General features: G+C 38.7%; 1 protein-coding gene across 1 annotated transcript in view; it reads left to right on the top strand.

Annotated features, from left to right (window-relative positions):
• The window catches only part of ppp2r5b (protein phosphatase 2, regulatory subunit B', beta), a 69639-nt gene extending 55468 nt beyond the window's left edge, over window positions 1-14171 (top strand). The window contains exons 8-13 of the mRNA XM_041780218.1: window positions 4239-4292; window positions 5284-5334; window positions 5551-5670; window positions 5907-6034; window positions 8073-8174; window positions 12006-14171. Of these exons, the coding sequence (XP_041636152.1) occupies window positions 4239-4292; window positions 5284-5334; window positions 5551-5670; window positions 5907-6034; window positions 8073-8174; window positions 12006-12234 (684 nt within the window). The 3' untranslated portion in view covers window positions 12235-14171. The remainder of the gene's footprint in view (window positions 1-4238; window positions 4293-5283; window positions 5335-5550; window positions 5671-5906; window positions 6035-8072; window positions 8175-12005) is intronic.
• Window positions 14172-14976: the final 805 nt, after the last annotated feature.

Genomic DNA, 14976 nt, shown 5'->3' with positions numbered 1-14976 from the left:
TTGGGCAATGACTGATTAAAAACAAGATAGAACTCATTCTCCATCATATAACCCCATGTATATGAATGTGAGTATTAGTGTTTGAGTAAATGTGTGTTCTGGGCCTTAGCACCACCGTGCCCTACATTTCTCCTCCCCGTTTCCCTCCCTGTGGTTCACACACATACATTATTCACACACTAAAACACACACTGAGTCTGACAGGGTCACAGGGGATACAGTGCTGGTGGACAGCAGTTTTGCACTCAGTGGGCGTATCTGCGAAGGAGTGACCCACTTCTGGATCTAAATATTAAAATATAAAGCATTCGCAGCACTTTTTATTCATCTTAAAGGTTTCTTATATGATGAGATACAGATGAATCACTCTTCCTGTAAATGGTGAAGGGTTTTCTCATTTATATTTACGTAACCAAATTGCAGTAACAGCTGTCAGGGATATATTGTGTAGCCACCATGATAGTTTCACAGTATGGTTTCAAAAAGCAATCGCAGTACTTTTGCAATTTTATCTCTTTTTAGTTATAAATATTTTTCTGCTGTTATAGTCCTCTCTAAATTTGCACTCTCCAGGATATAAATACCTTTTTGAATGCTGTTTAGATCAGCCTCAAATGGGGTCTGGGGTCAAGGTAAGCTGACACACCAGATAGACTGTTTCCTTTACCGTTTGCATGGATATATTTAACATTAATCTGGAAAATCTACCATGCAAAGCATTTGGGAAGGGCAGGGCCTTTAACAAAAAATCTCAAAAGGTGATTGGATGACTGCTTTGTCTGTCACAATCATTACAGGCCTATCAGAGCGACAAGACAAAACGAGATAGTCAGGCAGGATCTGCCGCTGTTAATGAACAGATGAGCTTGTTGGTGGATAAAACCAAGAGAACCAAGAGAAGCTTTCAGCTCTTTGCTGTTGTTTTAATGAAGATATGTGGCCCAGATCGGATAAAACTGCTGTTATACTATAGCTATGATCAAGCTAAATGCTACACTGGCAGCAGCCATTGTATGCCGGCCACTGTGCAAGTGAACCCCACCTTTAACTATCACAGATACATGCTGAAGCAGGTAAGGGGGAAAACGAAAGCATCTTTTCTGTCATGCAAAACTTTCAGTGCTGTTTTACCTCTTAATTTATTAAAGAGACCTGGTCCAGTTCTGATAACACTGCCGCTGCACTATAGCTACATCAGAGCTAAACGCTACACCGACAGAAGTCTGCAAGATGACAGACATGGAATCTGGCCAATCCTTCTGCTTTGCAAGGCTAACTCCAAAGCAGACAGCTAGCTTAATGCTAGCTTGAAATAACTTGTTTGTAGAATATGAAACGAACACAAATATTCGTTTCTAAATAGGTAGTACTGTCAGATAGCATAACTAAGCATACATATCGTAGCAATTATCAATGTTAAGCCCACCAAGCTAGGCTAACAAGCTACAGATTTCCAGGTGGAAGCTAACTGCCATGCTTGCTAGCTTGCCAGGTCTTAACTTAATAACCTAAAAGAGGCAGATATTTTGATTTGTGGACCTAAAGGCTAAAAAGTATTCTCATATCTCTCATTATAAGCCAGCTTTACAGAGCTAAGAGCGCTCAAATAAACAACTAATATGAAGTTAGCACTGCATTAATCAGTGGTATGCTAGGACCCCCGCAAAAGGCTGCAGCTGAGAAACTTAAAACTGTAACTCTTTGAATAATTCAGCATGATTTTTTCAGATTTTAAGAAACATTATCTCTTTTAAAAAAGTTGTAAAAAGAGGTGGGAAATCTTGAAAGGCTGCTTTTTCATGTGCAGGTTGTGACAAATTCAAAGTCAAGAAAGCAGCAGTGAGTGACTTCATCCCCAAAAATAGACCCTGTTTCGACATGTCACCTTGACGAATCAATATTGGTAAAATCCCAGCCTTAAAGTTTTCAGTGTCCATAATCCTTAGCCTAACAACGGCCTCCTGCACCCACAAAGCCTGGCCTGACAACAGAATCCAACGCTATATTTACCCCAAGCAGTTTCTCTAATCCCTCTCTAATGCTTTAAATAGTTAGACCCATCAGCACCTTTGTTTTAATCCTTCTCTTTTCCTGCTTTTCAAGCTTGCCATCCCTTTTTTTAGCCTTCTGTAACTATGTTGTGGTGCGAGTAAGGGACGGGACAGTCAGGGATGAAATGAGAGGAGAAAAAAAAGGTGGCGCACAACAATGAAAAGAAAGTAGAAAGGGGAAAAAAAGATGATAGTTGTGGAAGATGTGAAAGCCAGACAGACACAGAGACAGACAATGGAGCCTCAGGTCACAGCTGAGACAAAGGAGAATACTACAAAGAGAATGAGAGGCAGACTGTCCTACAGAGGGATTAAAAACACACATCAACAGTCTGACAGTACACAACTTCTACATACTGTCATTTCTCTGCAAACTCTGTCCAACCAGAATATGTAGTATACAATCCCAATTCCAAAAAAGTTGGAGCGCCTTGTAAAGTGTAAAAAAATAGAATGCAGCGATTTGCAAATCTCTTAAACTCATATTTTATTCACAGTAGAACATGAATAACACATCAGATGATGAAAACCAGAAAATTGTTCCGTTTCATGGCAAATATGATCTCATTTTGAATTTGACGGCAGCAACACGTCTCAAAAAAGTAGGGACAGGCCGTGTTAACCATTGTGTAGCATCCTCTCTTGTTTTAACAGCACTTTGTAAATATCTGGGAAGTGAGGAGACATGAGGAGTGTTGGAGAAGAATGTTGTCCCATTCTTGTTTGATGTAGCATTCCAGCTGCCCAGGCTGTTCAGACTTGAACTGAGAGCTGATAACAAGCTAGATTATCCCTCTCCTCTTTAGTCTGCAGGGCACGGTGTCTGTGGTTTCCAAAAATAATTTCAATTTTTGATTCGTCCAACCACAGAACAGTTTTCCATTTTGCCACAGTCCATTTAAATGAGCTTTAAATGAGAGGAAACAGCACATCTCTGGATTGTCTTTACATATAACTCTTTGCATGATGCAGCTTTGTGTTGCATTTGTGAGCAGTGTTGACAGTGATAATTCCTGGAAGTGTTCCTGAACCCATGCAGTGATTTCCTGTACAGAATCATGCCTGTTTTAAATGCAATGAGGGCCCAAAGCATCCAATATTGGCCTTTAGACTTCTCCCTTCAACACAGAGATTTCTCCAGATTCTTTAAATCTTTTGATGATGTTATGGACTGTAGTTGGTGGGATGTTTAAAGTCTTTACAATTTGAAACTGAGGAACTTTTTTCCAAAATTGTTCCTTAACTTTTAGATGCAGTTCACAGATTGGTGAACCTCTGCCCATCTCTACCTCTGAGAAACTCCGCCTCTCTAAAATGCTCCTTTTATACCCAGTAATGTTACTGACCTGTTGCCACTTAACCTAAGTAGTTGCAAATGCTCCTCCAGCTGTTTTTTTATTAGTATCACTTACTTTTCCAGCCTTTTATTGCCCTGTCCCTACTTTTTTGAGATGTGTTGCTGCCATCAAATTAAAAATTAGCTATCTTTTAGAGCTGGTAAAATGCTCAGTTTAAGAATCTACTAATTGTTCATGTTCTGTTGTGAATAGAATGGATTTTTTTTTTTAGATTTGCATGTAATTGCTTTCCTTTTATTTACATTTTGCACAGAGCTTCAACTTTTTTGGAATTGGGGTTGTGCTTTTTTTTATGACATTGGAACTTGTTAAATTTAGAGCCAGAAAATGTGCATTCCTAAGTTAAACAAAAGGCATAAATTAGGACCAAAGAGGAAAGCAGCAGAGTCAGAGACAAGAGGTCTAAACTCTATCTCACATTGCCTTCAGGGACTTCTCATGTGTGACATCACTCCTTCCGAAGTAAACACACGCACACACAGTCACCGTCGCCACGGTGCCCACTTGCCAAGGTAACTGGCCTGGTTGGAGGGGGCAACCGCAAAAACACACACATGCACACATGCATGAACGCACACACTTCCTGAATAATAACCAATGATTGCAGATCTTATAAGAGGAGAAAGAGCTGATGTAGAAGTAGACACATACACAGTTCTGACACACACACACCCCCTTGGAAAACTTGTCTTTCCGATCTTTAACAGTGTGTAATCCTGAGGGATAAGCGCTAAGATCCCTCTTGTCTCCTTGACAGCTTCAGGGAATGTGTGTGATTTTTGTGATGGTGTGTGTGTGTGTTCTAACCTCATCTCTTCTGTCCTTGCAGCTGGCCTACTGTGTGGTGCAGTTTATGGAGAAAGATGCTACAGTGACTGAATATGTAAGAGTTTTTTAATCTATTATAATCACACATTTGCTCATTAGATTTGAAGGATGATGTTCTTGAAATGTTTGTTTGCCATCATTTCTGTGATTCTGCTTAAAAAGCTGGCATTTCTTTAGGATACAGTATGTAGAATTTCTGCACTAAAATATCTATATTAATTTAAAAATTGACCTTCCTTATGTTACACATTTTTTCAACAGAGGTCTAACGGTATCTCAAAAATTTCCTAAAATTTTCAAAGACAGAGAAATTCTTAATCTTTAGAAAGGTTTTGGGATGTGTCTTTTAATGGAGGCTTCCTAAGAAAGTGAATCCAATCACACATAAGGCAGCTAAGTTTCTGAGCATCTCATGAGGGGAGTTTACTTCACAGAGATTAGACATTTTGTTTTAATCCATAAGTATCTCATGAAATGCACTGAAAAAGGTACCTCCAGTTTCAAATGCTTGCTAAAGTCTCTCCCAGCACACATGCACATTCTGAGACTGCTTCCAGCGCAATCAGGAAGAGCCATTTTTTGGGGCATTCCTCCCTCATTATGAGAATTATGAATGAAAAAATAACGGTGTTGTTCTGAGGTACAAGAAGTAAACATTGGAGCTGGGCAGCCCTGGACTGTACTCCTTATAATTTGTTGTTGTTTTGGTTGAAAGCCCCCTGGTGGTGGAATTTGTATTTACCTTGTGTTTAAAAATTGGTTGGTTGTAGCACCAATTAAAAAAAAAACATGAACTCCCTCCTCAGCATGTGCCAACGTATATTTATTTAAATTGGTGGTCTGAGGTTGAAACAGTGTGCCTGTGTTAAGTATCAGTACAGTAGAAATAAGACTCAGTACCAATCTAATAACGTAGTTTTTAATGCATGAGGCAGAGTATAAAAGGGGCTAATGAAGATGGCATAAATGGATGCTAGCCAGCTACCCTGCTGAACTAATGGCTGTAGTGTACACTGATATTAATGCACTGCTTATTTTCTCTGCAGATTATCAGAGGCCTGCTCAAGTACTGGCCAAAAACTTGCACGCAGAAAGAGGTGAGGCTGCTCTCACGCTGAGGTTTCATTCACTTATAAAAATCAGCTGAAATATTTGGCAGTGCTACAGATGATTACTTAAAATTCTGTTGTTCTTGAAGAACTTCTATTTTTGTAACCCATTTTAAAATCTCTCCTCCAGAAAGTAGTCTTTCATGGTCCAACCCTATGTATAAATTACAAAAGTATGTGCTTTGTTGTGTCTGTGTTTTAAAGGTTATGTTCCTTGGGGAGATTGAGGAGATCCTGGATGTTATCGAGCCGTCTCAGTTCATCCGCGTCCAGGAGCCTCTCTTCAAACAGATTGCAGCGTGCATCTCCAGCCCTCACTTCCAGGTAAACAGCACCTCTCTCAGACAAACAAAGGAACGTTTGATTAACACTTAAAAACTGAATAATTAGAAAAAAGGAGGCCTAAACCTCATTGTGGAATACATAGTTGTTGAAACAATAATCTTGATAACAGTACCTGACTTGAAGACATATAAATCAGTGCAGTAATGGAGTCACAGAAAAGTCTGTGAGATGCATGATTTCCAAAAGGAACACATGTTTCTCTGTGATTGTTTCAGGTAGCGGAGCGGGCTCTTTACTTCTGGAACAACGAATACATCCTCAGCCTGATCGAGGAGAACTGTCAAGTCATCCTGCCGCTCGTATTCGCCACCCTCTACAGAGTCTCCAAGGAGCACTGGAACCAGTCAGTGGCTCACCCATAAACACGCAAATCTATACAACTGATGTGTAACACATTTTGATTTAAGTTTCTAGTCCATTGGTGCTCAGCCTTATTCTGTGCAAGAGCCATATTGTCTTGAAAATACTTTTGTGAGAGCCTCAATCCAAAACCAGGGATGAAAGGTAAAACCATAGATGAACTGATCCATGGCTGAAATGAAATAAAATGAAAGAGTGAATAAATATAACACCCACGTTTGGACAAGTGTCACAAGCGATTATGTTATCTCAGCATATGATCCGTGTGTGTTAGGCTCACCGATGATGGCCCATATCACAATAATCGTCATAAAATACAAGTGTGGAAGAGCATCAGCAGGAAGCCACTGAAGAAAACTGTTAAAACGACGAGATAAGAAGCTTCAGTTTCAACACAAGACAGCTCAGCTCAATGAATGAACTTACTGAAGAGACTGCCACTGGACCTCCTCTGTTCTCTTTCTCTTAACCACATTATTTTCACCCAACAGTAATAATATACAGATTTAAAAAAATCATTAAGTTTGGCAATTAAAGCCAAATCATTAAATTTATTGATGTGACTTGCAATGAATCTCTACTGATGACAGTTGTTACCTTTCTAAGAGTTTTAAGGAAGTTTTTTATTTTTCAGGTCAACCTTAAAGAGCCAAAACTGCTCACTTAAGAGACTCATGAGCTGCAGATTTATAACTGTTCAGGTCAGCTTAAGTCAGCTCTGTTACTTTTTGGATAATAAATACTTTAATATCAAACTCTTCCGATCGTATTGAACATACCATACTGGGGGCTCTATTTATGACAAAATAAACTTTACTGTCAGCAGGCGAAGGCATCAGTCAAAATTTTGTTTCATAAGCTAGTCATATGTCCTCCATCTAATCTTGATTCATAACTCCACCTGTTGTTTAGCCACTGAATAAATGTAATTGAGATATATAAACAGTAGACTTCATGTGAGTAAATTTTAGCTTGTTGGCAAACAGAATGAAATTTAAGCAGATGTCTTTACAAGCAAATGACATGATGAATGGGACGTTTTACTATTTTTTAACTAGTTTCATTTAGAATTAAAGTTGAAAATTTATTACATACTGTATTGAACCTTCCTTGACAAAAGGAGCTCTTCCAACACCAACATTTTCAATTATTGTTAACTTTTTGGTCTCAGAAAGAAAATTAATATCTAGATAAGTAGCAAATGTGAATAAAATCTATAATCATGATAACAAAAATGAAAGATATTTCTCTATTCAGCCAAGTACAGAGTCAGAGGTGCCCATCTATGTAGAAAGATATCCCTTGTGCAGCCATTTTCTCCATAATGTACTCTTGTTTCAGTCTTTTAGTCACTCAATTTTGGCACTGTGGGAGGTAGATTCTGCATCTGCATCTTATAACCAACAATAATACTTTTAAGATGTACAAAGTTTTACTATTTTTAACCCTTTAATATTTGATATACACTTTTTTGATACCTCTCTTTAATCAAAATGATGAACAATTCCCCCCCCAAAAAAGTGTATCCAATCATATAAATTATAAAAATGCCCTCTGGTGGATTCTCAGTTTCAAACAATTCCTAATATATCAAATGTGGTACAAAAAATGTATATGTGAAATTGTATGGCCTTATTACTTTTTCTGGATTTCAGTTTAATAAACATCTCATTTCCACATTTCCAAAAAAATAGAATTTAGAATTTTCTGGCTATTATTTGAGGTATCAGGCTTTAAAGAGGTTAAAAGTAAATTTTTAATTTTAAAGCCTTTTAAACCCTTTTTACTGGGTCGGGGTCAGGTAACCGCAGTCCTTCCTCCTCTCATACTGAACCATATTTCTTACCGTTTAGTTTAACAGTGGCTGCTTACCCGTGAATGACCCAAGTGTAATTATTCAGGCATCACATGAAGTTTCCAGTGAATTAACCCTCCCAAAACTGACTTTTATTCTTTGACGTTCACCTCTTGGCCCTGGACTAAACATCAAAGTTCATTATCCTCTCATTCTGGCCCTGCAGGACCATCGTGTCCCTGATCTACAACGTGCTGAAGACCTTCATGGAGATGAACAGCAAGTTGTTTGATGACCTCACTGCCTCCTACAAAGTGGAGAAACAGAAGTGAGTATGACTCACTCTCTTTTTGTATGTGTTTATTTGTGTCACTGGATACATCAATGACAACAAGAGGAAGTAATAGAGGACTCTTAAGTCATGTTTTCAACTGAATTTGTTCCATTATGCATCACTTTGTATTTCATGTTGGAATTATTGCTTAAGTCATCTGTTGAAGAGCACATACTCTTTATAATACAGCTTCAGTCTTATAATAGTGGGTATTTTTTAATTAAGTTGAAGCAGAAGTTGAATATTTTTATTTTCTTTCTTAATCAGTCCCATGACTGTGAATTCATGGTTGGCAGGGGAAACAGCATTAAAAAATGACTGACTTGTATACTCTCATCAATTTTATAAGGTATAGCTCTTCAAATGCTTATTAGCTCAAATATCTAACCAGCCAATCACATGGCAGCGACCAGCTCATTTAGGCATGTAGACATACTTCAAGCTAAGCACCAGAATTGCAATTATAAATTTAGATTCTGTTGTGACAGGCTGTTTTTGTTGGGGGAGTGGGAAGCTTTTCTGTTGTTCATGCGAAATTCTGACTTTGAAATTTGAATACTGCAGCAGAAATTGAGACCAGGCAGCCTTTTTTCAATCTTCTGCTGTCCAATTTTGGTGAGCCGGTGCGAACTGTATCCTTTTTTATCTGCTCTTAGCTGAAAGCGCTGTGGTTGCTGCCGTAGATGTGTTAAACTCCACAACTTCACTGTAACGAGTGGTTATTTCAAGTTTTTGTTGCCTCTCTATTAGCAGCCTAGACATTACTGGAAATATTCTCTTTTTCTAACATTCTGTGTAAATCCTAGAGGTGGTGAAAATCCTAGTGGATCAGAAATACTCAGGAAAAACTATGGGCCAACATCTGTGCCATGTTTAAAGCCATGTCTGCACGCCTGAATGGCTGATTTTATGTTAATGAGCAGTCGTAAAGAGGTATACCTAATGAAATGATCAGTGAGTGTATATGAAGTCTGTCTTGTGTGATTAAGACATACACCAGCACAAAAAATGCAGGTAGAGTAGTTTAATGCATGTCTTTAACCATTCTGATGCTGCTTTTAAAAATGTAAAGCCATATAGAAGCATCTTAAGACCAGGAGTTTGATTTGGGTTGCACAGTGGAGTTGCAGTGTTGTGTTTACTTAGGCAGAAGCCATACACCCACCACTGGGCAGAGGAAGTTACTGTATACTTTAATCATTGAGGTATTTTTGAATCATCACGCCACAGTCATCACCAGCTCCCGGAACTGCACTAAACCTGTAGGGATGCCTCTTCTGTAGTAACAGAGTCAATAAACAAATGTCCCCTCGCCTCTTTTCCTGTGGCCCAGGAAAAGCTGCTCATCAGCCAATCCCATGACCACAGATACTGCAGTCTTTATGCTGAAATGTTTCAGGGCAGATATTGTTTTGTCAGTGTGTTTTTAAGTGTTTCTGAGAGGTCTGACTAGCCATAGTGTTCAGTAAGATGTTATCTTTTGAAATCGGTGGTGGGTAACTGGCAGCCCGGGGCCACACGTGGCCTTTAAGTTAATTTCAAATACCAAGAAATTGCAAAAATGAGGAAAGCATGATCAAATCTGCAATGAAAAACAGAAACATTTCAATGATTATCTTTGGTTATTTATTAAAGGTTGTGCATTTACACACAACTGCTGTAAGTTTAGGTCACTGCTTGCAACTGATGAAATGCACATGATTTTGCCAAGGCATCAGCAAATGATTAGCTTTCTAAAAAAATCGGTTTCCTCTAGTTTAATCCAAAATATCTGCACAAATTTGCCTGTGTTTTTTCTTTAGATCAGGAGTCAAAAGTTTTAGAACAACTTTGACACACTATTGCCATTTGCCAAACTGTCTGTTTATCAATGGAGGGCATTTCTGCCACTATTTTTATGCTGAGTCGATCATTTTGAAAGGTTTGTTTGACTTGTTGAGTGTTTTCAGAAGTTTTTGATGGGCATGGGCACCCAGAATGTGAATCTTGTCTTGGACATCCTCTCTGCCTTCACAAAATATTTTGTGCCATTCAAACATGCGTGCACGTGACACGCAGTGTTACTCAAGTACAAGTAAAAGTAAATCTACTCAAGTAAAAGTAAAAAGTAAGTCATTTAAAGTTTTTTAAACTGCTGAATACTGAGTGTCTACTTTTGATACCAACGGAGCTTGTACACTGAAATAAGATCTTTCCTTTATGTGCAATAACAACAAAAACACAGGGATATCCATCTTGTTTATTATGAGGTGTGACTAAACCTAAAAGTGAAATGCAACTGCGATTTTGGCATGAAACCTGGATTCATTTTCTTTTTATGTGCTACTGACAGTCAAATGCTGTGAAAATCAAACTACTGACCATTTTCTTGTTGTGGACAGAAAGCTTGAACCTTCTAATTTTGGCTTTTAGTGTTTATTTTTTACTCAGTACTTCATGCTTTTTAAATTGTAGTGAAGTACAGCACTTCCCCCGAGATATACTGTAAAAGTAAAAACAGTGTTTTTAAAAACTACTCAAAAAAGTACAAGTACACAAAAATCGAGTCAATTACAGCAATTTGAGTAAATGTAATTCGTTTCTTTCCACCCCTGAATTTAACCAAAAATTTCAAGGTAGTGCATTGTTCAACTTTTAAGCTAATAATTTTCTGACGCCTTAGCAAAAGCATTTAATCAGTATCTGTAGGGAACTAAAGATGTCACTTATTGGAAACTTATAGTAGTTGTGCATGAACACACAACCTTTAATATATAACACTCAGTGTGACTGAACCAGTCAAGAGAGAGACAGACAGAAACTTTGTTTATCTCAAGGAAAATTGAAGATTACAGATACAACTGGTTTTACTTGTTGTTGTAAACATCTCTTACATGAAACATTAAATGCATATGTATATAAAAAACTAGTATGTGAGTAAAACATACCAAAGGAACCATTAACGATTTTGTTTATGACATTATAACGGTTCCCAAAGTTGCCCATTCCTGGTCTAAACCAGTGGTTCTCAACTTGTTGAGTCACGGGACCCACCATCACCTCCTCAAGGAGAATTGCAACCCAAATTTTTAATTTTTTTAACAAAACAATATAATAGGACAAAATATGCATGTTTTATAGAGTCTCAGACAATTTGGCACATTTTTCCTCACATCCATGACCCACTGAAAAGGTCTTCGCGACCCATATTTGGGTCCCAACCCACCAGTTGAGAACAACTGGTCTGAGCCATGAGATCAATGACATACGTGCTATTGAAAAGGGCCCAAGTAGGGAGCCTTGTGGAATTAGTAGCACAGATAAATGACTGTGCATTATTTATACGTCTGATCATACGGGGAATGTTCTGATGGTCATGTTTCTGGATTATTTTTCCACTGAACTTAATTGTTAGAGAGTTAAAGTCATGTCAGTGGCCTTGCCTCGTGATCAAAAAATAACCTTCGTTCCTTAGAGGAAATTGAAAAATTCAGATTTAGCAGAATGGTTTATTTTAGTACATTATAAACAGGGGTTGTACTAACAGTTGTGTCTGCTGTTTTGAATTTTCAAAACACTTTTAAGAGCAATGGGAGAGATACACTCCTATGACCTATTTATGGTACAAGCTGACTCACAATTTCACTCAGCAATGTATGCATGGCTTAATATTTTGCTCCCATGTATCTCTTAGTCTTATATGTATGACTTTATGATTATTTTGTCTAATCAGTTATGATTATAAATAAGCAAGCAAGGTCATTTTGTCTTCATTAATGTGCCTAGAAGTTTGTTGTCTTCCTTGTAAAATAACAATCTTCTTTCCGTTGTTCTCTGCCTCTCCAGGGAGATGAAGCGAGAGAGGGAGCGGGCAGAGCTGTGGCGAGGCCTTGAGGAGCACCAGGAGCGCCGGATGCAGATGCTCACCGAGGCTGCAAGAAACCAGCGCAACCTACAGGAACGAGGCGAGAGAGGGGATCCGCCCACTCCCTCATCCCCACAGACGGCTCACTCCGACCAGCCTGAGCCAAAGCCCAGCGGGGCCTCCTCTGGAGCAGGGGAGAGCGCCACCTAGGTGTTGCTCCACAGAGATGGGATAACACAGGGGTTAGGGGACAGGGAGAAGACATGAGGTCGATGGTGAAGTGTTGGGAGTGTTCAGATAAAAAAGGTACACAGCTGTTCTTTTTATCTTGTATCATCGAGAAGGTGTAAAAAAAAAAAGCACAGTCTCAGTGATCCAAGGTAAAAACCCTTTTTTTCTGACATAGTTGTGTGAAACTGGTTCACTTTTTGCTGTACACACATTATTTTGCAGATCTGCAGATGAATATTGTCCAAAAGTGCAGATTGCCATATGAAATAACAACTGGTTTATTAAACTGCAGGTCAGTACCCAAAACTGGTAGCTGGCCACTTCAAATCAGCTTGAAAATAAGAGATATAAAATCTCTTTTTGGTGCAACACAATCCAAGTTCAACATGTGTCTAACTTGTCTTGATATTTAACAAATGGAGTCAGAGTCTGTACTGTGGCCTCGTATTTATCTTTTGGTCAGAGATGCTTATGTCATGCGTGGATAGCACAATCCATTAATAAACAAAGGAAGCAATTTCACACAAATGTCCCAAAACTATTGCCACATAAACCAGACACACTGACCCTCACATGCACACAAACAGCAGGTACATATTTAATGTAAATATGAGATGACAGAGCTAACAAGAGAAAGAGTATCCAGGTCATACAAATCCCACGTTTCTTTTTGACAAAGAGACACACTCACACACACAAACACATCCAGTGACACACAAAATACACACACAGCTGGTTCTGGCGCTAACTCCTCTCCCATTCTGTCGGGTTCCACCAAAGGATGAGCCTAAAGTCCCTCAAGGTTAAACAACCACTGAAAAAGTGATGATAATGATATAAGTACAATACTGTTCCTTCTTCTTACTTGTTACTCTACTACTACTACTCTACTCTACTCTAAGTACTACTGATGATGATGATGATAATGATGATGATGATGATGATAATGTTTTTATATATATACATATGTCTCTGGATATTTCTGTAGTGTATTATGGGAGAAACACTAGTGTAGCAGAAACCATAAAGGGGAAGGCCAGCTCAAATTCACGCCACATGTTAACTGTATGAGGCCATAATGTGAATGCTGGAATTCAGCGGCGTTCCCCTTTAACAGACCTTAAAGAGGGGAAGAATGAACTGGATTTGCAGTTTTTCTTTTCTTTTGGAATTCTGGATCTTTGTGGTGCGGGGTATGTGAAGGAAATTCCAGTGAAGTCCAAAAACATTCCATGTTTAAACGTTTCTTGGTGAGTCCTGTGGAGATACACCGTTATTTTTTACTTGCTGAAACCACGACCATATAATAATATGGGTGACACATTTCATCTCCTTTCTTTGTTAAAGTCAGGCCTCGTTATAGGCACTGACGTGAGAGCTCAGAGTGAAGACATGCACAGAAGGCGGGCTAGTGGAGCCAAACTTAAGACTAAATTACCAATTAAATGTCCAAGATCCCTCAGTTTGGTACGGTCCACAGCAAAACAGGTTCCTTGCATTGGTTTGGAGCACACATTTACCTTTGTGGGGAGTCCAAGGACTCTATTGTCTGTTTTCTTTAGGTTTTTCAGTACAAAGGTCAGCATTCATTCATAAAGCTGTTCCTCATGATGATAAATATTTTCCCTTTTTTGCATTTTAAAAAATAAAAAATTAACACTTCGATCAGCATGATTAAGATTTTTACAACACAATCTAAATTAATAAAACTCTATTTGACTGTATTCTCTATCCATTAAAGGGGCATTGCTGTATTTTTTAAGCTAGGTTGTATAAGGTACTTGGAAATGGTAGTGGCATGGGCATGGCACGGGGGGGTGGGTTATTGATTACCCAGGCCCACAGTAGGGAGGGGCCCTTAAAAATGACTAAATGAACCGCTCAACAAACTGAAATTTGTATCAGATAGAGTAAAATACAACACTGGGGTCCCTGCTCCTCCCTTTAAAATGTCCAAATGGTGTAGTCCAGTGGTGCAAAATAAAACAAGTAAATTGAATTTGACCATAGTAAAATATTGCTCATAAACTGGGAAATTATGGTTCAAAAATACAAAAAAATGCATACATATTTGTAAAAATGATGCAACATTTGTTAAGGGGGGCCCTGTGTAATATTCTTTCTGGGGGCCCTAAATCCCTAGCTCCGCCCCTGGGTAGTGGTATTAGCCTCCAGCAATTAAAGTGAGTGTTGCCCATTTATACCTGACACACTTGGGGAAGTTAGGCCATCAAACAGTACATATGAGTACAACTGCTCTGTGAAATTTAGCTAATTTTAGTTAAAAATCGGCTCAGTTGTAGGCTATATCAAATGTTCATTTTTAATTTTTTTACAATTTTATCTTCCACCCAGAGAGTCTCTGTGTTTGTCACACTTGAATTGAAACTGCTCATTATTTAAGCGCCATTTGCTGTTGTTTTCTCCAACAAAGCTAGCAGACCCAAACGGCTGTGCAGGTATGCTGAGGCAGAAGAGCACATAACCGGTAGCTGAAGCCAAGAGGCTTTAAGAGTAAAAAATAAACATTTAAAAAAATTTCAATATAGCGCACAATCAAACAACCCCCCCCCCCCCCCCCCCCTTACCTAAAACTTGCTTAATTTTGCAGAGCAGCTGTACCTGTCTGTAGCGCTGTATAGCCTAGCTTCCCAAAGCATGTCATGCTTAAAGGGGCAACACACACTAAAATCACTGCAGGCTAATGTCACTACTATAACC

The sequence above is a fragment of the Cheilinus undulatus genome, linkage group 22, assembly GCF_018320785.1.
Source record: "Cheilinus undulatus linkage group 22, ASM1832078v1, whole genome shotgun sequence".
Classification (NCBI taxonomy): Eukaryota; Metazoa; Chordata; class Actinopteri; order Labriformes; family Labridae; genus Cheilinus; species Cheilinus undulatus.
The sequence above is the reverse complement of the archived record's forward strand: the minus strand, read 5'-3'. Positions and strand labels throughout refer to the sequence as shown.